Source organism: Rhea pennata, chromosome 3 (genome assembly GCF_028389875.1).
Source record: "Rhea pennata isolate bPtePen1 chromosome 3, bPtePen1.pri, whole genome shotgun sequence".
In the NCBI taxonomy this organism is placed as follows: domain Eukaryota; kingdom Metazoa; phylum Chordata; class Aves; order Rheiformes; family Rheidae; genus Rhea; species Rhea pennata.
The window spans coordinates 10,106,007-10,130,863 of NC_084665.1; the positions used below are offsets into that span (position 1 = coordinate 10,106,007).

The 24,857-nt window shown below is 38.9% G+C and overlaps 1 protein-coding gene across 2 annotated transcripts in view; it reads left to right on the forward strand.

Moving 5' to 3' along the window:
• Window positions 1-24,857, forward strand: part of PLCB1 (phospholipase C beta 1) — a 425,476-nt gene that overhangs the window by 296,632 nt on the left and 103,987 nt on the right. For both annotated transcript variants that reach the window (XM_062571529.1, XM_062571530.1), the window contains exons 10-14: window positions 301-447; window positions 10,025-10,182; window positions 15,356-15,438; window positions 22,378-22,462; window positions 22,955-23,132. In XM_062571529.1, coding sequence (XP_062427513.1) covers window positions 301-447; window positions 10,025-10,182; window positions 15,356-15,438; window positions 22,378-22,462; window positions 22,955-23,132 — 651 coding nt within the window. The remainder of the gene's footprint in view (window positions 1-300; window positions 448-10,024; window positions 10,183-15,355; window positions 15,439-22,377; window positions 22,463-22,954; window positions 23,133-24,857) is intronic.

Sequence of the window (24,857 nt, forward strand, 5' to 3'; positions counted from 1 at the left end):
TTGGTCTATTCTTTTAGCCCTCTGTATCTCTGATTCCCCTGTGCCTTTAATTATCTATAGATACTGATTATGAAAGGATTTCTCCTGAAAGGATGTAGACTATCCACAGCTTACGTGGCTGAAAAAGTGGTAATCGTAATAAAAAGACTGCATTAATAATTAGATGAAAGCTAGTCTGATGATTATATGGTCTTTCGCATATGTTATCGTCCAAGCGTATGTTAAGTATAAAAATCTGTATATCCCAAAACCTGTTCTTGAAATTAATTGATGCTTTCGTTGGGCCTGTGTTTCTCTTAGGACAGATATCAGTGGATGGATTTATGCGGTATCTGTGTGGGGAAGAGAACGGCGTTGTTCCACCCGAGAAATTGGATTTGAATGAAGATATGTCTCAACCACTGTCACACTATTTCATCAATTCCTCACACAACACCTACCTCACAGGTACACTGTTAGAGGTTTCTTACTTTACAAAAATTCATAGCATGTTTGTGGGGATACAAAAAGATAAACCAAAATCACCAATAGTGAATGATGCCAGAGCTTAGTCTCCAGGGAAGCTTCTTTCCATGGTTGTTTGAAGTGCTCCACACGTACATCAAATATACTTTTACTAACAGGTAGAAGCAGTTGTGTTGTTCAGATAAGGTCTGATCTGAAGCCCTGTGAAGTCCCAAAAAGTTTCCCTCAACTTTGATAGAATCTCAGAACAGATCCTTATTGGTGAGGAAGGGAAATGATGCATTTTTTTAATGATAACCAAGGATAGACAAACAAATAAGCAAACCAGAATATGAGAAATGTCTCTACAACTAATAAATTTGCCCCTGAACATCAAATTTGACATCTTTTAAGGTCAAGAGTCCAATAAAATTTGCTTTGATTCAGAGATTATAGTGAGTTCCCAAATGACACATAGCTTTCTGATAGTCCATTCGTGTCTGCGAGGAGTGGAGATCTGACCCTATCTGCTGTCTAAGTTGTGATGTTTAGGTGCTGTCATATTTTTAAAAGCATGAGCACCCAGAAGCTCCTGCTAATTTCAGTTAGAAATTGTTGTTAGTAAACAAGTCTGAATTGCATGATTTGTTTACCAAAGTCAACAAAGCTTTAAAACTCTTAAAACAGTAAGACGCAGTTTAGAAATCCAACTTACAGCACTCCTTTTTTAGACTTAATATGTATTTAATGTGAGAAAATACTTGTAAATTCACAGCTTTAGATTTGTTTGGTTTATGTAAGAACAAATGTTTCTGACAAGCAGATGTGCACAAGGAATTTTCTTCTTGAATTTGATTTCATATTTCTTTGTTTTTCATTACATAAAAAGGTAATGCTGTGATATGTGCTGAAAATGTGGTTCTTGCATAATTGTAGTCTTTTAATGTTATTAAATTAACAGACTTGCCTTTACTGACTGAGTCAGGCTGACTGCAAAATGCCAATATGCAGTAATCTAAACATAGCTGTGCAGTGGTGATGCCCTGTTTAAACAGACCATGTGGGAGTTACTTGACTCTGGTTTGTGTTTGTGATAGCACTTTCTCCAGCACCTTCTAGTACTTGCATTAAGTGAATGAACTGTCATGGTTTCCATTAGACATCCATTTTTCAGAAGTTTATATCTTGGCTGTAAAATGTGTTTTGTGCTAAAGCACATGCAAGTATTCCGCTTGACAGCTACTTTGTTTCTTTGAATTAAATGAAAATCAGTATGGCCACTTCTGAGTTATGATTCCAATATGCATGTATTTATGCTCTTTGGAAGAGTGCAGACATTTCCAAAGCAAAAGCAATTTTTAGTTATGATATTTTGCAGGCGTCTTACCTCCAGTGTGGACTTTGTTCTGTCAGTGAGGATTAGAGCCCACTTTAGCAGAACGCTACAGTGCTAGGCAGAATTCCTGGAGGAATTGGGTTCAACAGCAAAGCTCTTGTACAAATGTAGGAAGCATAGGCCCACGGGGAGGGTGGCCAGCATGGTCTGTCTAGAAGTTGGTTTAAAGAGATAAAATAGAGCGCCTCGCCTGTACAAGCATGAATTTATAGCAAGTACCACACCACACATTATCAGTACAGAGGCATGTTCTAAATGTCTTAAAGTAATGAAGCCAAAGAATAATGAGTTAAGGATGGAAATTCATCATTAGTTCAACTCATTCTAAGTTTGTAAGCATCTCTGCACCACAAATACTTAATTATTTTAGCAGAAAGAAAGTTTGCCTTGAAACTGTTTCAAATTTGCTTTGCCTTGTATGTGAAAGACTCCAGGTCAACTCAGATTGCATCTACAGATTTCTTGGCCTGTATTTCTAAATAATTTCAGAAACTACATTCAAAAGTATGATCTGCAGTGTTCTTCAGTGTTATTTTAACATAAAATTCCTGGCTGAGTAAATTGAGAGGAGTAAATTAGAGTGAACTGAAGAAGACAAATTAAGTTTGAACCACTTTCAAATTCCATTTAAGAGGGTGTATTTTAACATCTAGAGGCACAAAACACATGCCTTTCCCTTTTAGTGTGTTCATTATGTCCAGCAAATGTGTGACAGCTAGCTTGCAATGGGATTAATGATTTGATTTTTTTCTGTGTATTACAAAACCTAACTGCCTTAGATTTTGCTTTCAGGCTGGAGCAGATACAACAATCATGTTACCATTTGCATTCTTCCCACAAGGATTTAGTTCAGCTGAAACCTGTAAAATAAATGATATTAAACTATTCTGTTACTCAACAAGATTTCTAAGACCCTGCTGAAGTGCTCATGGCTTTGGAAGGGAAACTTCAGTAACACCTCTGCCCTCATTTAAGTTATGAAATAGCAACTAGTCATGTAATAATTATTAGGACAATAAGAAAACCATTCAGTAGGAATACTTTATTATTACTGTGCTTATTGCCCTGCCAATTATCTGTCCCTTTGTTATTTTTTTCACCCAGAAAAAGGACTCACTAAGAAACAACGTTATAATCTAAAAAGAAACATGTGCACACTCTGAGTTTATTTTTAATTACCCTGATCATTTTCCTAGCCTTTATTGGAAACCCTTGGCAGTACATCAAGTCCTGATTATTTATTTAGAAGTGTTACTGCCTTCTTTTTCTAACAGAAATGTAATTTTTAAGAGCAAAGGTAAAAACCCGTCAAGAAAAGAGTGGTTTACAGTGATCTTATGCTGGTGTCTTTCTAGAAACTTTTTTTCCTCTCTCCTCTCTTTTTTCTTGTTACTGTCATATTTATTTATTTATTTAATCTTTCAACTCTTTAATGTGCAGCCCTGCTTTTTTCCAGTTTCTCACCAATATTGCCTCAGGTTATTGCTATTGTCACAGTTGGGAGTGACTTTGCTGCATTTCTCTCAGCAGCACCCAAAGCCAAAGATAAATAATGAATATGCATCATTTCTGCTGCATATTGTTTTTTTCTTTTATTCAGAGAAGAATAATAAGTGAAATGCTAAATATGAAAATCATAAGCCTTTAACACATATTTTGTGTTTGAATCAAAATGTAGTAGCGGGCTTCAGTGCTGTATAGGGCTTACAGTGCCTAGCCAGCCCCTGTTTACAGTCCAGTATTTTCAGTTATTTATAGAAAAAAAAAATCTTGTGAGGGGCATGTTCTCTTCTCTTTTGTTGCTGCTGTTACAGGCCTCTTCTGGACTATCCTCCATCTTTTCTAGTTTCAGTTATTCCTCAGTCGTAACTATTTTTGCTTGTTATCTGCTTTCAGCACTTTTCTCTAAGCCTTCTTCACCCTCAAAGCCTCCCAAACAGTATCTGAACAATTTCAGAGATCACGGAGCCATGTGGAGGGGAAGAAGGGCTGGGCATTGCCTGCTCGACATGCCGGTTTATGTAATACCACTAAGAGCAGTTTTTGGCTGGCTGCTGCTTTGTGCCCCTCGAGCTGAGCTAAACTGATCAGCAAGGAAGACCCAGTGCCTCCACTGTCCTCCAGGCCACCATGGCCTTCCTCTGCCTCCTTGGTGGGCTGGAGGGTGGGAGCACCCAGGGCTAGGAGCTCAATCGGCAGGTAGGAGCCATGCTGCGGAGGAGCCATTGCTGTCCTCACACCAGGAGCTTGAGTTAATCCTTTCCCACAAGCTGAGACAGATACATAAGGTTCGTCTGGGCATTCAGGAACTGTGCTGGGGTCTAGGTGTGTCTTGGGATGGAGCATGAGAGTTAAGGGATTAGAAGAAGGAATAGTGGTTGTTGTCCCCTTCCATCAGTCAGCAGTTTTGGGGGATATTTTTTACTTTACAGCTCTCACTATTCTTCACAATTCCCCTTCAGAATATCATAAAAACTCATGTGACAATGGGAAAAGGGGCTGAATTTTCAGCAATTAAATTAATTTGAGCATGATAATTTCACCTCACAGCGAGGAAGCTACAGAGACAATCTGCTTCCAGTGGCTTATTCAGTGCAACTGTGGAAGCAGCTACAGTTCCACAGTTACCTTGTTTAATTGACTTTATTAAAAAATAAGTCAGTAGAGGGAAAGCCATTGTGCTTTATGAAGTGGAAAGATGATCAGTATGGGAGGTTTTAGGTAGAACTTTCAGAGTTCCTGGTTCTGTTCCCTACTCTGAAACAAATTTCCTGTGCAGCCTTGAGGAGGGCACTGCTGCTCCTGAAGCCTCCTAAGTCCCTCAGGAAGCGAAAGGATGGATGGGCTGGGGGAGGAGCCAAGGTAGGGAGAAGAGAAGGGATATAGTGGATGCTGCTGACCTATTTCCAAGCTCCAAGATGTAGTGAAAAAAACTGCTTAAAATTTGAATGCTTAGACATTATAGCAATGAGGATTATTTTTATACCCAAAACGGACAGACGGATGTTTTTAACTATGATATATCACTATATGGAGTCATTAGCTAGGATTAAGATTACATGGACTATCCATATATTGATATACATGGCTCTCTGTGGTACACCACAGATGATCAGCAGCTTCAATAAGATGATGTTTCCCACCATCCCACTCTCTTTTATGTCTTCCTCTTAGGCAAAATTTGGGTTTTATGAGAAGACAGCTGTGAAGTTAAGCAAACCTCTATGTAGACACGCCTTTGGTCTAACTCAAAATTTTATATTAGCGCTCCAATTTTGATGCCTGAGTGTTTATGCTAGTGCTATTAAACCTGTTTATCTTTTTATTTTATTAAGGGGTACATGCTCCCTCCCACCAGCTTCACTCACACCAAATCTTTCTTTCTGAAGCCATACTCAAAATGAGTTTCCACTTTTAAAAGTGAGTAGAAACCTCTTGAAAGCGAGAGAAACAATGATATAGACTGTATCCTCAAATCAAAATGAATTACTCAAATTCAGATCAGCAGTTGGCACTAAAATTTCTGGAGAATGTTCATCTCCACTAGCAAGGTAAACATAAAGAATATAAAATATTACTGTTTGGTCAGATCTGGGTTGCTACATTTTGGGGAAGAAAAAGGAAACTCAAGTTCATTAAAGCATTTAGTTTAATTAAGGAATATTCACTATTGCCTAGTAGTGAGTTTTCAAGATACTTGGTATCTGTTCTTATTACCTGTTTTAGTGTTTTAATGCCAACCAGTTGAAGCATACTGAAATAACAGGACTGTTGTTTTCTAAAACCCTTTCTTTAAGGAGGATAAAGCTCTGTTGATAGTTGAGCAACCTGTCTGGATCTAATAGCAGCATGCAAAGATGTTCTTACGGCTGAGATCTGTAGGACAAAGATATGGAGCAGCAGCAGCAGGGCAAGGGCTCCCTAAGTAGGTTGCTGTGGGTCACGTTGCTCCACTGCCGTTCGAGAGCCTCGGCAGGGCATGCAGCTGGGTCACAAGGGGACTAGCAGTGCCGGTCTCAGCAGCCCAAGCAGGTCGCATAGCTGGGACCAGGTCTACCTGCTGTCCTGTGCTGCTTCACCTGGCAGAGTTCCCAGCACGTGGCCTGGCTCCAGCGCTGGCACTGCCCATGGGCTGAGTGCAAATCCAAGTTAAAGGCTGGCTGACCCTGCCCTTCTGGCATACCCAAGTGTTGCATCTTACGCTTGGATGGGCCTGTATGAATACTGACAGCAATTGTAGTCCTGCTGCTGGCTGGAGCAAGCCTGACCACACGTCCTGCTTCGGTCTGGTGTAAAACACTAAGGCACAGGGGGGCTTATTTTGACTTACTTACAAATGGTAGCAGAATATATGTCACAGTGAGGAGTCTAATTGTCCCATGCATGGCAAAATAGCCTGGAAAGAGAATAAATTCAGATGAATGCAGCATGTCAAAGAAACTCAGCTGCTACCACCTTGTCTCACGGCTAGAGTCAAGAGCATGACACCCAGTAGTACAGGGGTCTGAGTTTGCATGCTGCAATTTATAGTGTATGATCCAGAGCACTGATTGCTTTTTTAGGGCTTCCCTTAAGAGATGAAGTTTAGGATCTCTTGGGAAAGACAGTATGCAGGCACTTCTTCATGCAGTGAGAAGGTGCTGAGAAGAGGGCAAGGAAGGTGGGGTCTAGTTTTAGAGCAGTAAAGAGTCAAGTAACTCTGAACACCTGGATCCAAATGTCCTCCAGCTTTGGGAGGATACATAGCTTAAAATCATAAGCAAATTTCAAATCTGTCTGTCATAAATAATATGTATCTTTTTGAAGTGTTGATTCCCAATAATGAATCAGAATAGTAGGAGCTTTAGGATATTTGAAATCCAGATTTTGCTTCTCTCAATTAAGTCTTTTTTGAAAGTCAGAATGTACATAGGAACACAGTAGAAAATCACTTGGAAAATCAGCTATGAATAAACCCAGAAGGGATGCACTTGTTGAGAAGCAAGTAGCTTAAAGCTATAGAATTGAGGAACTGATATATATGGGAAACATGGATCAGATCCTCAGTTTATACAAATTAGCACAAGCCCGTGGAGTTTAGTGTCTTTTCTGGTTTATGTCCGGTATGATTTGGCCCAGTATGTTTTAGAAAAGCTAATTTTTATCAAAATCTGTTTCTCTTTATGCAATGTAGCATGAGGTGATAAAAATACTATGGTTTCACTGTAGATGCTGTATAGAAAGGAGTACAAAATACTTTCAGTTTCCAGCATTAAAAATAGATCCGTACACAGAATATTAAAAATATCGTACTGTAAATATTTCCTTTAGTGTCTGTATTAGCATATTTTAGAATGCATCTATTAAAGGGATAGTTCGAAATAGATGCAAATCAAGGTTCACATAGCAAAATTTTATTTAAAAAATGCGTAAAAAACATTTGAGGGAACATTTCTAATGTTTCTTATTTCTAATATTCCATTAGCTATTGAGACTGCTGAAACATTTGCTACTCTTTTGTGCTCTGACTGAGAGTCTTTCCGAAGACTGAATGTTATGGAGGTTGAATATCCACTCATCCTTAGCAGGAATCCTTCCAAAAGGGCTGAGTTTTATTCGTAAGGCAATGTGGACAAGTGCCACATGCCAAGTGATGCATGTCATAATTCACTTAAGGACTTTGAAGGTCAAAGATCTCATAGTCCAAAATGGTTAGCAATAATAACAGACAGTAGTCTCTGAGAAATACAGTAGAGTTTTTTAATCATAAAATATTTAGTTAATCAAAATTTAGTGTGCTTAAAGGGAAAAGAAAGAGTACATGAAAGCAAACCGTTTTTTAAAAAATGTAGTTTTTCAGGCAGCACAGTTCAGAGGATCCATATAATGAGAACTAAGTTTTCCAAATCAGACTATTAGGATGAGTACACAAAAACGTGTGCTGTTGAACCTTGATACATACTCATGCTTGTTCGCATCCTGCAAATCAAAGAGCAACTGCTTACCCTAGACACCAAAAAAATAAAAAGCATTTATGTGGGTAAAGATGACCTGCCATAATCAAAGGAGAAACACAGAAGAGAACTGAAGTAAAAAAGAGATACATTGTCACTTTGCTAGCTCTCTGTTTGGATTTTCAGAACCACAGAATCACAGACAGGGTAAGGTTGGAAGGGACCTCTGGAGATCATCCAGTCCAACCTCCCCGCTCGCAGGATCACCTAGAGCATGTTAGACAGGGTTGCATCCAGGAGGGCCTGGAATATCTCCAGAGGAGGAGACTCCACAACCTCTCCGGCAGCCTGTGCCAGGGCTCCGTCACTCTCACAGTGAAGAAATTCCTCCTCCTATTCAGTTCAGTTTCTGCCCATTGCCTCTTGTCCTGTCACACGGTACAACTGAAAAGAGTTTGTCCCTGTCCCCTTGACACCCTCCCTTCAGGTACTCGTGCACATTGATAAGATCCCCCCTCAGTCTTCTCTTCCTTCCCCAGGCTGAAGAGGCCCAGCTCTCGCAGCCGTTGCTCATAGGGCAGGTGCTCCAGCCCTCTGATCATCTTCATAGCCCTCCGCTGGACTCTCTCCAGTAGCTCTGTGTCTCTCTTGCACTGGTGAGACCAGAACTGGACACAGTACTGGAGATGAGGCCTCCCCAGGGCTGAGTAGAGGGGCAGGATCACCTCCCTCCACCTGCTGGCAACACTCTTCCTAATGCAGCCCAGGAGACCACTGGCCTTCTTGGCCACAAGGGCACATTGCTGGCTCATGGTCAGCTTGTCATCCACCAGCACTCCCAGATCCTTCCCTGCAGCGCTGCTTTCCAGCAGGTCAGCCCCCAGCCTGTACTGGTGCATGGAGTTATTCCTCCCTAAATGCAAGACTTTGCACTTGCCCTGGTTGAACCTCATGAGATTCCTCTCCTCCCAACTATCATCCAGTGCTGTTCAAATTCTTCTATTATTGACATATATTTCCTGTGGGTTCCTCATGGATTTCAATAGAAGTAATGTGAATTTATTGTGGAGCATCTGTGATTGTTCCAGATCATGTATTGGACACACACAGTTAACAGGAATTTTCAAACAGAAGGGTTTGTTGATAACAATTTATAGTGGAAAGTAAAAACATAGAGAAGACAATGATATTTAGTGAAGCAAACCAGAACACGTAGTTCCCAAAATAGAACTTGAACACTGGACCAAAGAGATAGTAAATGAGGATTAGAGTAATCTAATCTGGGTTATGTTACATCATTGTAGCTCAAGTTGATGACCCCCATCAGTGAAGAATCTTGAACATAAATGAACTCCCTGCCGCCTTAAAAAACAAGTGATTTCCATTCAACAAAACCAGAAATGCCTGCTCAGGAAGTCTGCTATAAGGAAGGAAATTGCATCTTGTTTTCTACATATCCAAAACACTTACTAAGCCATTCTGTTATTATCTTTACCTCTCTGTTGCAAGAAATTTGTATCAAGATTACTGGAACCAAACCTGTTGTAGCAGATGAAGACTCCCTGGGTGGAGATCCTTTCTTGAATACAATAACTGGATTTATTTATTTTTTTAAAGTATGCAAGTATGGGAAGAGTTGAGTTTTCCCTGTTTATTTTTAGATTTATATTATGTCATTGTTGGAAACTGGTAGTCTAATTAAATTTCTCCCTACATAATGCAGTATCACATCAAGAAATTTAACTGATCAATTCAGTGTGGTGATTGCTGTCTTAAGTATTGATTTGGGACCTACTAGTGGTACCGTTAATGACTGTGCAGGAGGTTTGTTTTATCTTCTGTTAAACTATATTGCATGTTGTGAGAAAACATGATTTTGCTGTGTTGAATTGCCTCTTGAGTTTCACATTGCTTGTCAAAGGATAGCAAAGTCTTTAAGAACTGAGACATCTGTTTTATTTTATGTAATTGATGCTGTTTAACAGAAGTTTTGTATCAAGATAACAAAATTGACCTCAGTTATTTCTTCTCACTCACGGTGGTTTAACTGAGGGCAGAATCCAAACCATGACATTGACTCAGCCTAAGTAATTTCTATTAAGTTATTAGGCCTTTTGTGTGCCTTGAGTGTTTCTGCTCTCAGCTGAGGGTAAAAGATGCTGTTAGCTTTAATTATTATTAGATTATTCTTATTTATTCCTGGGGCCCAAAGTGACTTCCCCTTTTTCATGTTCTTGTTGTGTTGTCACAGCTGGGCAGCTGGCTGGTAACTCATCAGTAGAGATGTATCGGCAAGTGCTTTTGTCAGGCTGCCGCTGTGTGGAGCTCGATTGCTGGAAAGGACGAACAGCGGAAGAGGAGCCAGTCATTACACACGGATTCACCATGACAACCGAAATATCCTTCAAGGTACAACAGTGCAGCACATGAGGGTAGTCAGCTTCAGCTGGGGCTGTTTCTTTTGCATCAAGTGCATCATGAGTACATTGCTAAGCTTGGAAAAGAACACTCGGAGAATAATAGTACCAAGGCAGATGGGAAGAATAATGTGAGGCTAAAAAGATATTTTCAGAGGAGATTTTGGAACACATGCAGGATCACTGGAAGAAGGAGAAAGTTGCAGTGTTTCAAGAAGTTCCAGCCTTTCACAGGAAGAGATTATTGGTGACTGTGGAAGTGTCAGGAAAAGGGATTATATGACATGATTGCCTGTGATATCAGTGGACTGGGCTCAGTGTCATTTCCAGTGCCCTTCCAGATCCATGCTCCTGTGCATATGTATGCAGAATGTATGCAAACTATCTCATGGAAGGGGAGAAAACAGGCCAGTGCAGTTAGAGCTGAAAGACCAAGTATTGTTGCCCCAACTGGTTTTGCACACCAAAAGCGCAAGTGTGAAGCAAATCTAAGGGTAGATAAGGAGCCAGGAAGACTGAGAGGAAGGACTACTGTGTAGTAAAGCTACATTTCTCAGCGTGCAGCACTGTGGAGAGCTATGATGTAGGCCACATGGAAAGGCCTGAGCAAGGATTTCAACCAAATATCCTCTTTCTCTCTTCTCTGCCTGAAAAGCCTTCTCAACTCCCTGGCAGGGTTACCTCTTTCTCTGCAAGTGGCTTCTAGCCCTGCTGATCCTTTCCTCCTGCAGAACTGGTTGTTGGTAAGAGAGGTAGGAGCTAGCCAACAGGGAGAGATGCTACTGCATGTCCCACGTGGGAAAAGAGGACATAAGACTAACCACAACTCAGGAGAGAAACTCTGTGGCACACTTCTCAAGTGATGCTTAAGATGTGAACTCATTGTCTTCCTAAACATTTAGATATCTACAGGCAGGTAACAAGCAGGTTATTGAGAAAAGTAGGAAGCAAAAGTGCTGAAAAAGATAGGAAAGAGCTGCTGTACTTTAAATCTTCACAGTATGCAAGCCTTTAAATTCCAATAGAGAGCAGGCTACGCCCATCCGTGACATCTAGACATTCATCATTATATTAAGTAATTACAAGATTAATAGTAGTTTGCGCAACCTTACCCTTATCCTTGATGCTTGGGGTCAGATCTCAAGCACTGATGATGAAAAAGAAAAATTAATAGCTTTGGAGAATGTGAGGGGCTATTAGTGCCATTCAAACCCTGAACATATTACCTGGGTTTTTGAATTTCATCTTCGTTTTTTTTTTTTCTATAATAAAAGGTAGATACTATACCCAGCAATAACATCTTGCTTAAATTGTTGTTACCATCGTTCTCAAACACCTTTTTGATGAGAGATGTTACAGGAGTAGGAGTGGGATGAAGGTGTTTTCCTGCGCTGTCAAGATTGGTAGTCAGCACAGCTTGTAGTGATGCATAAGGTTACCATTTTAGAAGTCTGAAGAAATAATTCCTGTTCATTTGAGACACTAATTCTTCCTGGAAATGTTGTTCTAGACTTACCTGTGTGTAAGAAGACGTGGAAAAATACCCATTTCTGAACTCTGTTGTATTACAGGTGATAGGTGTGGCTTTTCTGCTAGTTACAGATTTGAAGCATCTCCTGCACTTGAAGCATGAGTTGTTTTTTTGCCTAGACAGTAACTTTGCTTAGAAAAAATAACCATACTACCACACAGACAAAACACTGAATTTCACTTGCACCAGAACACTCCTTCCTTTTTTTTCAATTTGTTTTCCCTAACTCTCCACTGATTCACTTAATCACAGGAAAATGTAAAATACAGCCTTCTTGCACTTTTGCTATTAACTCTCCCGTGGAACTGATGAAAACCAGTGAATGTTTATATGCATAGAGTTTGATTCTTGGAAGTCCTTTAATTAAGGAAGATAACTCTCAACTCCTTTGGCTATGTGCAAGAATTTAAAACAGAGTTAATTCAATTGATTCTTAAAAAGAGCATTAGTAGGAATGAGAATGATCCTCGGTTGTTTAAATGTCCAACTCTAGCTGTTGTTTTTGCAGAAGAGATAATGGAAGACATTTTAAACCTACTCAGGAATCTCTCACTTTAGGGTAAATATTTTTTTCTCCACACAAAAAAGAAAGTAGAAATGTATTGTCTGCCTGTTCTCTTTTCATCTCTCAAAGTGTTCTGGTTGACTTAGGAGGAGCAAAATGGTAGTGAAATAATGTGTCAGAAGTGTGTGAATCAATTCAGAGTGACCACTGGCTCTTGATGACTCATTTATCAGTTCACGCTTTTGGCGTGACCATGGCATGCAATGCTTCTGTTCAGTCTGCCAGTTTTCACTGCCTCAGATAGGTTTTCTGAAGTGTGGACATGGAAGTAATATACACTCCCCATTCTTATGTTACTGTGTGTTGTTGGGTTTTTTTAACCTTCCCTTATGACATACAGCAGTTTGTGAAGTTCTTGTCAGCTGCAGCTTGTGAGCTGCTGCAAGCATGTGATCCCATAGAGAAACAAAAATATTTTTCCTGCCATAACTAAGAGTCTCTGTGTGTGTACTTTATATATACCTTTATATATACTGTTTCAGGTGAGTCGTTCTGCCACTGAAAGTAAGATACAGAACTTACCATTTTGTTCTTTCCTGTCCATAAAGATCACATTAGATTCACGCTAGAAGACACTGCCAGACTGAATCATTAGCATGCCTGTTTCTCCACTGAACCAATGTCTGAGTTTCTTATCCTCAGATTTTGTCTGTATCAGCCTGACTTTACTCTTTCAGGCTATTTTTCCCCACATATGCTGAATTTTTATCTTTTTTTCTAGTTGAGATTGCAATTGAAAATAACTTTATGGAGCTAGTCTGTAACTAGAGCAAGACTCCCTGCTTCTACACACAAGCAGGTAACACAGTTTTGCTGTTTGGTTGAACACCACTGCTCTCTTGGTCTAGCTCTGTTGTATAAATCCAAGAGTAGAATTTGATTACAGTTTCAAACAATGTTAGAGTGTTATGTTGTATCTTTCTCTGAAAGTAAGTTGTTGGTCCTTTAGAAGCAGCTTGTCACAGTTTTCCAGTTTACCTCTCTAAGTAGTAGAAGTACGGAGCCTAGCATTTCTAAGGGGAGAAGAATAGCCAATAAAACTTGAAAACATCAAAACGTGGCCAGACCCAACATTTGTACAAATTAGGGTGAGCAGGATACTAGGAGTGGCTCAAGACATAAACATCCCAGTTGTGTTTCCATGTTCCTGAGTCATTTGCAGCACTGAGAGTACAATACCAGACCAAACTGTCTGTGAAGAATAGACCTGCCCAACATCCACTGTGTTGCTAATGCCCAAGCCTGCACTTAGAGGTGGCTCTAGAGGTATGAGTACGTGCAGGTCCTTTGAGCTGTCTCCTATTCACTTTGGATAGATGAACCATAGTCGTCAGGTCCAACCTGCAAGCAGATCATCACAACTAAATATTCCAGAAAGTCTTGAAGATTGCTCTCTGCAGTACCTCTCGTGTCCAGTCTCATGTCTTCTTAAGCACTTTATGATGGTCTGTAACCAAGGTGAGGGGTAGGTGTGTGGGTGCACTGCCAATGCTAATGCCAGTGCTGTGGGTGGAAAGCATCTAGGTGAGAGGACTTAGTATTTGCAACCCCACTCTAAACCCAGTTTTCCCCTTACAATGGCAGGATTGACTTAGAAGCTTTTAAAAATCCCATCCACAATGACCAGTCCAAGGTAGAACCAGTACTTAGCGATTTACTGGAACTAGAGAGAAAGTGAGAGGCAGGTGTCACTCCAGTGGGCACCCTCCTAATTCTTGTCCCCTGGTGGGACAGCGACTGCTATGAAAGTGCAGCTTTCTGCCTGCAGCCTCCTGCACCATTCACTCCTCCTTGGAAAAATGCTTTGCCTTTCTTCTTTCTCCAAAGGCTAGAAGTGATCTTAGTTGAAGCATGAGTGGTTAGTGATGTGTGAAGCATCTGAACATTTGGCAATTGCAGTTTCTTAAATATAGTCATTCATCACACATTAAAGAGTGTTGAAAGAGCTGGTTTCACATCTTCTAAGGGATACTGTGGAAATTTGTGCCTGAGCTGTGTTTTTTCCTACTTTTGTGAAGATTGTAAATTCTGATATATCCTTGCTCATATCAGCAACTCTGAGATAGCTTGTGCTTTTCTTCAAACCTAAGCTTCTATAACCTAAAATTGTAAGAATGTACCAGAACCTCAGCTTTCATTTTAGGAAGTGCATTTCTAACTGCTATGCTTCTGAATTGAGCTTTTAAAATATGGAAGACAAACAAGAACTCCCAAGAGAAGGCTTGTTTAAAGTAAATAAATCTTGCAACTTTTAGTCATTTTTATGATTTGGGAGAGAATGGGCTTGCAGGGTCTTTTAAACTACAGATGTTGACAGCAATGAATATGTAAAGTTCCCCTGAAAAGAGATTTGTATTCCAATAGAGAAACATGACAAACTTCTAACAATGATGCTTTGCTATAGAATATATTGTGCACCCAACTAAACTTAAAGTCATAGATGATTCCTCTGCTGAATTTACAGTTGCTGTCTTCCATCAAAGCTGAAAGGAAGTTTCTACAAAAGCTTCAGTTTCTGATGATTATTACACAGTCAACTCCTATAATTGAAACACACTTTTTTTTTTCTTCTTTTGCCTTCGAGGTTTTTATTTCCCACATCAAAAAGAGGGAAGGAAAACTTGTGAGTTGGAGTAACTAAGGATTTTACAGATGTGTGCTTGCACAGAGGATGTTTAGAAGATAAAAGTTTGTCAAAGTATGTTTGTTATTATGCAAAATAATCCATGAAAAACATAGCTTAAGGCATGGAGTGATTCCATGCAAAAAAACAAGTTTTACGTTTAAGCTATTGATTTAGCTGGGCATAACTCATTTATGGAGTAATATAACACGAGACTACTCAAACATTTTGGAGGTTGATTACAGTTCAGACTGAAAAACTTGGTGGCTACAAAAGCGTATCCAGAGCTTTCTGGGGGACTCAGGATAGAAGAGCTGGGTATGGTTTCAGGCACTTTGGGTACAATATCAGATATCTTTGGGTTCCTTTCTGTTTGCTTTACAAAGACCAAAATACCATTCCTTTAGACACATAGATTTGTAACTGTATGCATTTTAATTCTTTAGGAAGTAATAGAAGCTATTGCTGAGTGTGCATTTAAGACATCACCTTTTCCAATCCTCCTTTCCTTTGAAAATCACGTGGATTCGTAAGTAATTAACATGTTTCCCTGTTCAGTATTATATTTTTACAAATAAACACAGGATTATGTATTCATTTGTGGCAGTTTTATTACCTGACATTATCAACAGATCTTATCTCAAAAGCTTGTATCAGCCCAAGTAGCTAAGATAATCAGAATAAATTGGGCATGTTCTCAAACACATTCCTGAGCTAGAACCTTTCATATGAAAGTGAGTGTTTGGATAAAAAATGAGTGAAATTCTGCTAACTTTATAGTTGCAGTAGGTACTGCTTGAGTGAAGCAGTACTTCACCAGAGAAAAAGGAGCAATATTTCACTCATTTACAACCCCATGCTGCACTGTAAACATATCCTGTGTGCAGAATTTGGGCTGTCACTCTGGTGTAGGAAGTAGAGCCCTGAACTATAGACTAGCCAGGACTGCAGAATGGGTAGCATGGCTGGCCATGACAGCAACGGTATAGTTTCTCACCAAAAATACCATTTTGCCCAAGCTGTTTGTTTTTTTCTTAATTCCAAAATAGGGATATTTTCCTGTTCAATAAAAAATAAGAAAAAGAGTGAGAACACTTTTAAATTTGTCCTGGGGAGCTAATTTAATTTTGGGGTGGGGTTCTGATTTTTTTTTTCATTTTGACATTTTTATTTAGATTTGAATATAGAGAGCACGTTTTTTAAAACAAGGTCTCACTGACACATAAACGTCCCTCGCCTTCAGCTGCCTTTTCCTCGTTGAATTCATCTGTGAAGATGTTTTCAGCACTTCTGGGGCCAATTTGGGATGAGATTTTTTTTCATTTAAAATAGAAAATAATCTTTGGGACAGCTGCAAGTGATGTAATGCAAATCAGAAAAGATGTTGGCACTTTTCAAAGAGACCGGAGCGGGAGGGCTAGCTGCTTTTCGGTTGTTTCAGGAGAGAACGTTCTCATCATATGGGAAGGAACCGGTAGCAGAAGCTATGTTAGAGCGTTTCTGAGAACAGATGTGACAATATGGATCAAAAATGATGTAGATAGAAAAACTTAAAATCTGAGAGCTGACCTATGCCACCTTTATACCTTACAGGATAAGTCTATGCTGCCTTTTGTGGGCAAATACGTGCTTGGTCTGCTCACCCTTTGACTGGTGGTTGTGACTAAAATGGCTACTTAACTGTTAAATCCTGCTTGATCAGTTCAGTCCACCTGCAAAAGACCACAAAGATATTGTATTTCCTTTCTTTCTCTAATAAATCCCCTTACTCTTTTCTTTTTTACATGTTATATGACCTTAGACTCACTTAAGCTCACCTACAGCTGTAGGTTGTAACTCAAAGTGTTTTTCACAGTGCTTCCAAATATAACCTGTGGTCTTTAAAAAAATCTTACTCTCAACTGTCATTCTTCAAAGCATCATATTCTTTATTCATTCTTCTTTATTTTTTTAAAATTTAAATTCACTGTGTTCCTGTAAGGCAGATGAGAAAGATTAGCATCTGATTTATTTTGACTACGAGTACATTTTCCTTTCTTGAAGGTTGTTAAGAGTTAAGTCTTCAGCTATTCCAGGGTGGTCTATTTGATTTTAGGAAAGTAAAGAAGTCAATAAAGACATAAAATAAAATAAACTTGCATCAGATATGTTATGTACAAAAGTGGCTTTAAAACTGTAAGATGAAACTTGTGTCAAAACGGAAGGTGGTCTGATACTACAGGAACATGTCGAAGAGGGAGTAGAGTTACTGCTGCATTACTCCTATCTTTGCAATTTAGCTCACAGAAACCAGCAGACTTTTCTCTTCCAAAAACTCTAGCCATGGAATAATCAGTAACCCCTAATTGTATTGTCTGATAATCTTTTTCTTGTATTCCTATGATATTAGCAAGTTTTTAGTAATGCAAGTTTGGTAAAAGAATATATCTAATATTTTCTCTTTGTGAAGCTTTATTCCTTTTTTTTTCTGCAGTAAATCATCAGACTTAATGTGTATGATTTCCAATTTTGTTTTGGTTGAAAATAATTTCTAGTTATTTTACAGACTGTTACAATTATTCCTTAATTTCTTCACTAGTTGCTAGAGAAATCCACAATTAGTCATGCCACTCAAAGAAACCTTCACCTAATTTCATGGAATGCTCCTTTTGTCTTTTTGTTTACTTGAAATGTTGTTTTTCTTCTAGATTTGAAAGATGTTTTTTGCCCTGAGTATTAAGAAACAGTGCTACAGGAGTTTTCATAGAACTGCTGTCAACCAAGTCCCGTGACGTCAATTCCCATTTATTTTGGGTGACCAGTTTTTCTTCTGATTTTCAAGTTATAAGGGTCAATATTCATAAGTGAAATGCTGGTCCCATATAAATCAGTAGAAATCGTGTCATTGACTTAAACAGAAATATGGTTTTACCTGTGTTCTGTATTCCTGTCTTTTTTAAAAGACTGTAATTTTTGGAGGTAAATATGTTTTAAGTCACCTCGACAGATATGGCACTGTTAATCACCGCTGGAGTTGAAGTGCAATTTTTCTTGCTTCTGCTTCGTGTTCATGAGAATATTTTTAACACTTTTTTTTGTCTACCTAGTGAACAAATTGCTTTTTAGCACTTACATTAATCATCTCATTTGCTTTCTTTCAATACGTTTTTCCTAGAAGGATTCCTCTGAAATGATTTTATAGCATGTGAATAATTTTCACTTCCTTTACTGTAATTCCAGCATATAGTGTATTCACTCTTGTTTAGACAGCAGAAAAGTCTAGAAAGACGCATGAGTGTTCAGATCTCAGAATTTATAAAATGTTATGTGAAGTATCTATTGTATTGACTGAAGTCACAGTAGGCATACTAAAAAAAGTGTGTACTAAGAAAAGACATGAGTCTGTCAAAAAATAGGAAAGTGCCCTGAAAATATTGGAAAGACCTCGAGAAGACCTTGACGCTTGAAATTGAGCTTACAAGAAGATAAGCTATCTGCAAATCTGAAAGCAGACACTCTATAATTAGAAATGCACTGATGGCATAGCAAAAGGTTAAGTGATCCTTGAGCAGTATCCATATAAGATTGCTTCCGAGATTAAATTTAATTACAGTTATTCATATCGCTGATTTCTTGCTGAAATTATTATTTCAAATATTAACAGGATTTTTATTACTTTTTCTTCCTACATTTTAAATTATTTTAGACATTTCTGGGAAAGATCTGTCTTTGTATCTTACATAGAAGAATGGTCTCTGCAGAAGTGATAATAACAAAGTTAGGAGAAGTCCTGCAGTAGTGCCAAAGAGCCTCTGTGACTGACCGTCATTATAGGCATAATGCAAACACAGTAAAACAAAATACAATCAATACAGTAAAGTTAATTAAATGTTTTCTTCATGTACTATATTTTTCTGTTTCTCCAAGTACCATGTTCCCACTTAATCTTGCCTTGCCCTGACATCTTTGGGGTGATGTATATTTACTCTACATGCTACCAGTCCAGATCCATACAGTGAAAATCATTCTGAGTAGACAAAGTCAGCTTTTTCAAGAAAATCAATATTCAGTAAATTACATGAATGCTGAGAAAATTTTCCATGGTAGTAGATGTGGACATTTTTTGCTTTGGGAAGTATCTGCTTTTTTGTTTCATAACAATACAAATGGGGAAATATGTTGATGTAGAAAAGTAGGTATCTCAATCTGTTGTTCCAGTCCATAATTTTAAAAAGAAAGGAAAATAAAAAGAAACTAATATTCTAACTTTTAAAATGCTAATAATAATATGTGATCTATACTATTACTAATGATATATCTCTTGAAACAATATGTAACTAGGGAACACACAAAAAATACCATTCAGTGAAATGCTGGTACTCTTAAATATTTTATATCTCCTAAATTTCTCAGTTCCCTTCTTAAGAGATTTTTAAAATATCTAGATATATAGTCCAGCTCATAATGAAAAGTAATTTTGTAAAGTCCAAATTTTCCTAGTTTGGTCTGGTCTGTTATAGCAAGATTTTTTGATAGTATTAGAAACTGATAATTTTTTAGTAATTTTCCTTTTCATCCTTTTTTCTTTTGGGAAGCGATGACTTTGGAATTTATATGCTAAGCCAAAATATGCTGCATTAAATTTTTTTCTTTTGCAAAAATGAAAGTTCTCACTGTGCTGTCTTTGAGATAAATATATAGTAAAATATGGAAGATGAAGAGAGTTTGTTCTAGCTGTGGTGCTCCTATGAAATTTGTTAGATTTAGCTTTTGCAAACAGAACTACTTTCTGTTTTCCTTGAGAATTCTCTTTGGAGTTGATGTGCCCATTTAGAGAGGTTGATGTCTGGTCTCATGTCTATTACTAAGTTGCAAATAATTGTGTGACTCAGGGAGATATGCTTTGAACTTTCTGGGTCCTAAGAGCATGGATCCATTCAAAAATGGATTCAGAAAACTTCCTTATAATTACTTGCCTTGGAGGCAAGAAGTTTAGCAAATACCCAGTCTGCTTGCTTGCTAGAGTAGAATGACATGCCTTTAATTTCTCTGGTAGCTGGTACTTGGATATTGTCATTGCCTGATTCATTCTTCCTAACATCTTCTCCCTTGTGGGTTCTTAGTTCTGCTGGCTTGCTTGTCCTCATCTTAATTTTACACCTTCAGTTGAAAGTGGCTCTTAACTTTTTTGCAGGATTGGCTGCATGTAGAAGAAAGTGTTAATGAAATACCGTCGTGATTTAGACCGCATGCGGCACTTCCGTAGCTTTGTAGAATCATTTAAAACCTGCTCGCAATATGTTTTGTAAGTGATTGAGCTGGTGACCGGTTTACCCAGTATTGGCTTCAAGTGACATCCAGGATGCTGAACTCAGGGAAATTATGTTTTCCAATTCAAATGCCATCCAGGCTGTATCTCAGCTCGGGTTTCGCCTTGCTGACCCAAGGAACTGCCGCAGTGCTGAGCACCCAGGGGCCACCTCATGACAAACTAGTCGTAGCATAATAGGGGAACTACCTGAGCAGCAAGAACGTAAATAGTTGTGCATATGTGAAAAGAGACCAACTTTGGGCAGATTTTCCCTCCTAAGTGTTTTTTACACTGTTCTGATAATGTAGAGAGTCTGTAAAAGGAACTTTGTATCTTTTTAAACTTTTTTCATGTGCTAAAAAACACTTTGTGGGAATGCGAATTGCTTATTTTAATCTCAAGTGATGAAATACAACAGTAAAAATAGGAATTTTCAAACTTCGTAAACACATAGGGTTGTACTGTTCATCTACAAGAAAAAAAATGAGCACTTCTCTTTTCATGTATAACCCACCTGTTTTGTCATGAAAAATAGCTCCATAGTACTGTAATTATTTATACCATTCATGTATCTTCCATGATATAATTAGCAATCAATCAGTTGAGGAAGTTATATTAAGCAATATAAACCTGTCGTTTTTTAATTGAGACTTCCCAACAGAGTATCAAAAATAGAAGCTTTCAGAGAGATCTAAGCTCGGATGTCACAGATTTTAAGCAGGCATATAGAGCAAAAATACACAGTTGTCTGAAAGTAGGAAGAGAGTGATTATAGCACTGAACTGCAGGTTAAGATGATTTGAGTCACATTTATAAGCAGTTTAATCCATCTTCAGTCCTAAAACTCCTGTCACTGTGATAGGCAGGAATTACTTCATTCTTGGGTTTCATTTTGGGCAAACTGATTGTAAGTAGAGTTTGGTGAGGTTTAGCTTATCCCTAGAGGATGTCGTAAAAAACACCAAAGTAATTTACTATGGTAAAATTTGGCGCGGTGGCTGGTAAAAAAAAGGAATCTCACCACTGACCCAAACAACAAGCTAAAATTATCGTCCAGCAGCTCCACCTAGCAACTTGTTAAGTCCAAGTCTCCACTAGCAAGGCTTTTCTGGTATGTTTGTCCCAGTTATATGCTTATTACAGGCATATAGTATGAAATGCTATGCATATAAAATGAGGCTATACGAGCCTTTATTATGGCAATTCTCCAACCTGGCATAGTATCTCCTAGTGGTAATATAACGACATCTACATCTATTACACTGTGACTTTTGCTGATGAGGATATGCCAGCTGCTGGCTGAGCTGGCCAGATCTGTGAAAGGTTCTGGCGTAAGCCTGGCCGGCGAGGTGGGCGCCCCGTCAGCACCTTGTAGCGGGGCACACTGCGGAAATGCAGCTGCGGTCTCCCAGGGGCTGTGACGCTGCGTGGGCATCGCTCTCGGCTCCCGTGGGGTGACACAAATAGGGCAGAAAGTGCAGCTGCAACAAAATCCACCCTAAAACTATGCTGGGCCTGAAGTATCTGCTTCTATACCCGTGCATATTCCTGATGCAATCCTCTGCTTTTGACACCCGAGCAATCTCTTCTGCCCCATCTTCCATACAGCTGTGCTGTATGGACGTGCCAGGTCAGGTAACAGGTTCCCATGGTTTGGGAAGTTTGAAAAAGAGATACTTGCAGATGAGATGGCTTTCATGCAAGTCTCTTGGTTTTAATGCCCTATGCTATGTGTGAGAAAAAGAGAAAGAAATCCAAATGGGGTGGGCGTAGGGTAGGAAAGAATGACTGGAAAAGAAAAGTTGCATAAAGCAGCAAATATTTAGGTTTTGAATAAAGGTATTGCCTGGAAGAGGCAAACTCACGTTACAGTTATTTCCATACACTAACAACTGACATACTCATTTTTTATTTTTCATTAAGTACATGGGAAAATCTACCTCAATCTTAAAAGTTCAGTTTAACTAGTATTCAAGTGAGCAAAGCCTTTACTTCACATATAGTCCTCTGTCAGAGAGGTCAAGTAATTGCTTGATATATCTAGAGCTCCGTGAACAATTCACAATGATAGGATCAGGAAATTTTATGTAGTTTAGGGATAGTAGATACTCCATTGCAGCTGCTTTCAGTTTGTAGCATGAGTAAAACTCAATTATTTCTTTCTTTTCCCCCCTTTAGCCCTAAACAGCAGGCAAAAATGGCAGAATACTGCAGATTAATATTTGGAGATGCATTGCTTATGGATCCATTGGAAAAATATCCGGTAATATGTCTTGGCATTCGTCAGATCACAAATACCAGTGTGAATTCTTATTTAAGTGTTCTAGTTCTATGTCATTCTTCGTATACACCCTTCCCAGATAGAATCTGAAGGAGGGGGTTAAACAATATGCGCTGTTGGTGATTTAAGCATATAATTTCTGATGCAAATATTGTTCTGATATTGTGAGTTGTAATTCTCTAAATGCCATTGATTCTCATAGCTGCCATTTTATAATGTAGTCTTTCATATTTGAACTAATACTTACTGCAGTTATTACTATAGACATTTCATAAGGCATTTTTCTTTTTTTCTTAAGTGCCCCCAGTAGCCTTGTTTCTGTTAGTATGGCAGTTACCTCTTGTGGAAAATACATTTCATTTTAAAAGGGCTCACAGAGGTTACAAAATTGTCTTGCACCTAGCAGGCCCTAAGAAATTGCTATAAGCTCATTTATTTTGTTGTTGTTACAAATTTCTCTTCCTTTCCTGCAAGCTTGAACCTGGGGTTCCTCTCCCAAGCCCTATGGATTTAATGTACAAAATCCTGGTGAAGAATAAAAAGAAGTCACATAAGTCTGCAGATGGAAGTGCAAAAAAGAAGCTCTCTGAGCAAGCTTCTAACACATGCAGTGATACATCTAGTATGTTTGAACCTTCCTCCCCTGGAGCAGGTAATAATTGAATCTACAAATACGCTTCTCCCTAAAACACAAATGCTTGATTACAGTTGTGCATTTCAACCCATTTACGTTGCTCTAGCGAGGTATAGGCATACCAGTGTGGGTCTACAAACAAAGGTAACTGGCTTTGCTGCAGGAGATGAAGAAAGCTTGAGGCTAAGGAGTTGCTCACCTGGTGACCCAAAGCTCAGCGATGGGTACTAAAGTTTATGTGCCCCGCTTAGGAAGCTGAGCAAGCTGCCAGCCGCTCCGCCCGTGGGTGCCTTCGCTGTGTGCCCAAGCCCCGTACCACAGGACCACGTGGAAGCAGTTTGCTGTTTCTGAGGCATGCCTAGCATTTGGTATCCTTTCAGAGCCTTGCTACATCCCAGCCCATTACACTGCAGAACTGCAGTGATTCTGCGATGTTTAAGATTAAGGGAAATTGTGGGGTGGGATATCTACTCCTCAGACAGACAGGGCTCAAGTCACTATTGCCTTACGCTAGGTGGGAACAAGTCACAGACCTCTATGCAAAGTGTGGTGACATGTTCATATGTTCTAAAGATGGGAACAGGCAAAACCAATACTCGAAACAAATGCTTGTTAGCATCAGGAGCTGTAGGCAATGTGGGCAATGAAAAGCAGTAAATAATATTCTTGTTTGCTATCAGCTGAATTTTCAAAATCAGAAATTAAATAGAAAAGTTGCTGTAATTTAATAGATACATTCTGGTAATACTTATAGGATCCGCAGGGGCCCACTGTGACTGTTGGTGTGCAAAAATACGGTAAGAGATGGTCTTTGCTCTGAAGAGCTTAAAACCTGAATAAAAAGAAAAAAGTATAAAGAAAAAGATAATATATTTGCTCTAAACTGCAGAAGCAGATCAGCAGCACGACAAGCAATAAAATCTGGATATCCTAATTCCCAGCCTAGTGTCTGTTCCCTGCATCAGAATTTCTTTTTCCTCTTAAGACTGAATTTTGGGTAGGTGTGCCCCAGTATTAGAATATTTAACAGTGTAAGATAGAAATCCCAACTAGAAAACAAGTTCATTACTGGAAGAAATTCTTTTTTTTTTCCATTGCTTATACTTTTTTCTAAGCTCTGATTAGTAAGGGTGAAAATCTAAGCTGATTTTTTTTTTAATCTATGTTTGTGGATGACATTGTTTATCCTATTAGAAACAAAGAAAGAAAGAAAGAATTTTTAACCATTGTTTAAGAAACTTTAAAGAGGTCATGCTCTGGAGTAGGTCTTGGATTTCAAAGGAAGATTTATCCTGGTGTCAGGAGTGTTTTAGTTCTGTTTGCATGATTTGCTCTAGACCAGTCACAAGCAGCAGGAAAGTAGGTGTGCATATGCCAACCCACTTCTTCCCAGGACTTGAAATTGACCCCAGGTGCTTAACTCTACATTTTTGTTGTCAGCACATACTGAAAAACCTGTGGCAAAGTGCATGTCTCCTTACGTACGATTTTTTTCTGAGTGCCTGGTCTGCATAGAGGGTAACAGCTTTGTACTTCATGAGCTTCTCCATTAGCTGTGGTAGGAAGAGAGCTGGGCAGATGTTGATGATGATGTAGTTAGGAGGGATCAGTCCCATACTAGGGTGCGTAAGTTTAAAAATTAACTGAGAGTATTGTGTCTGTATTAGTCGTCAGTGTAACAAACTCTGTTAGCCATAGATTGTAGAAATAAATACTTAGAAGATGTTAGAACTGAGACTGCAG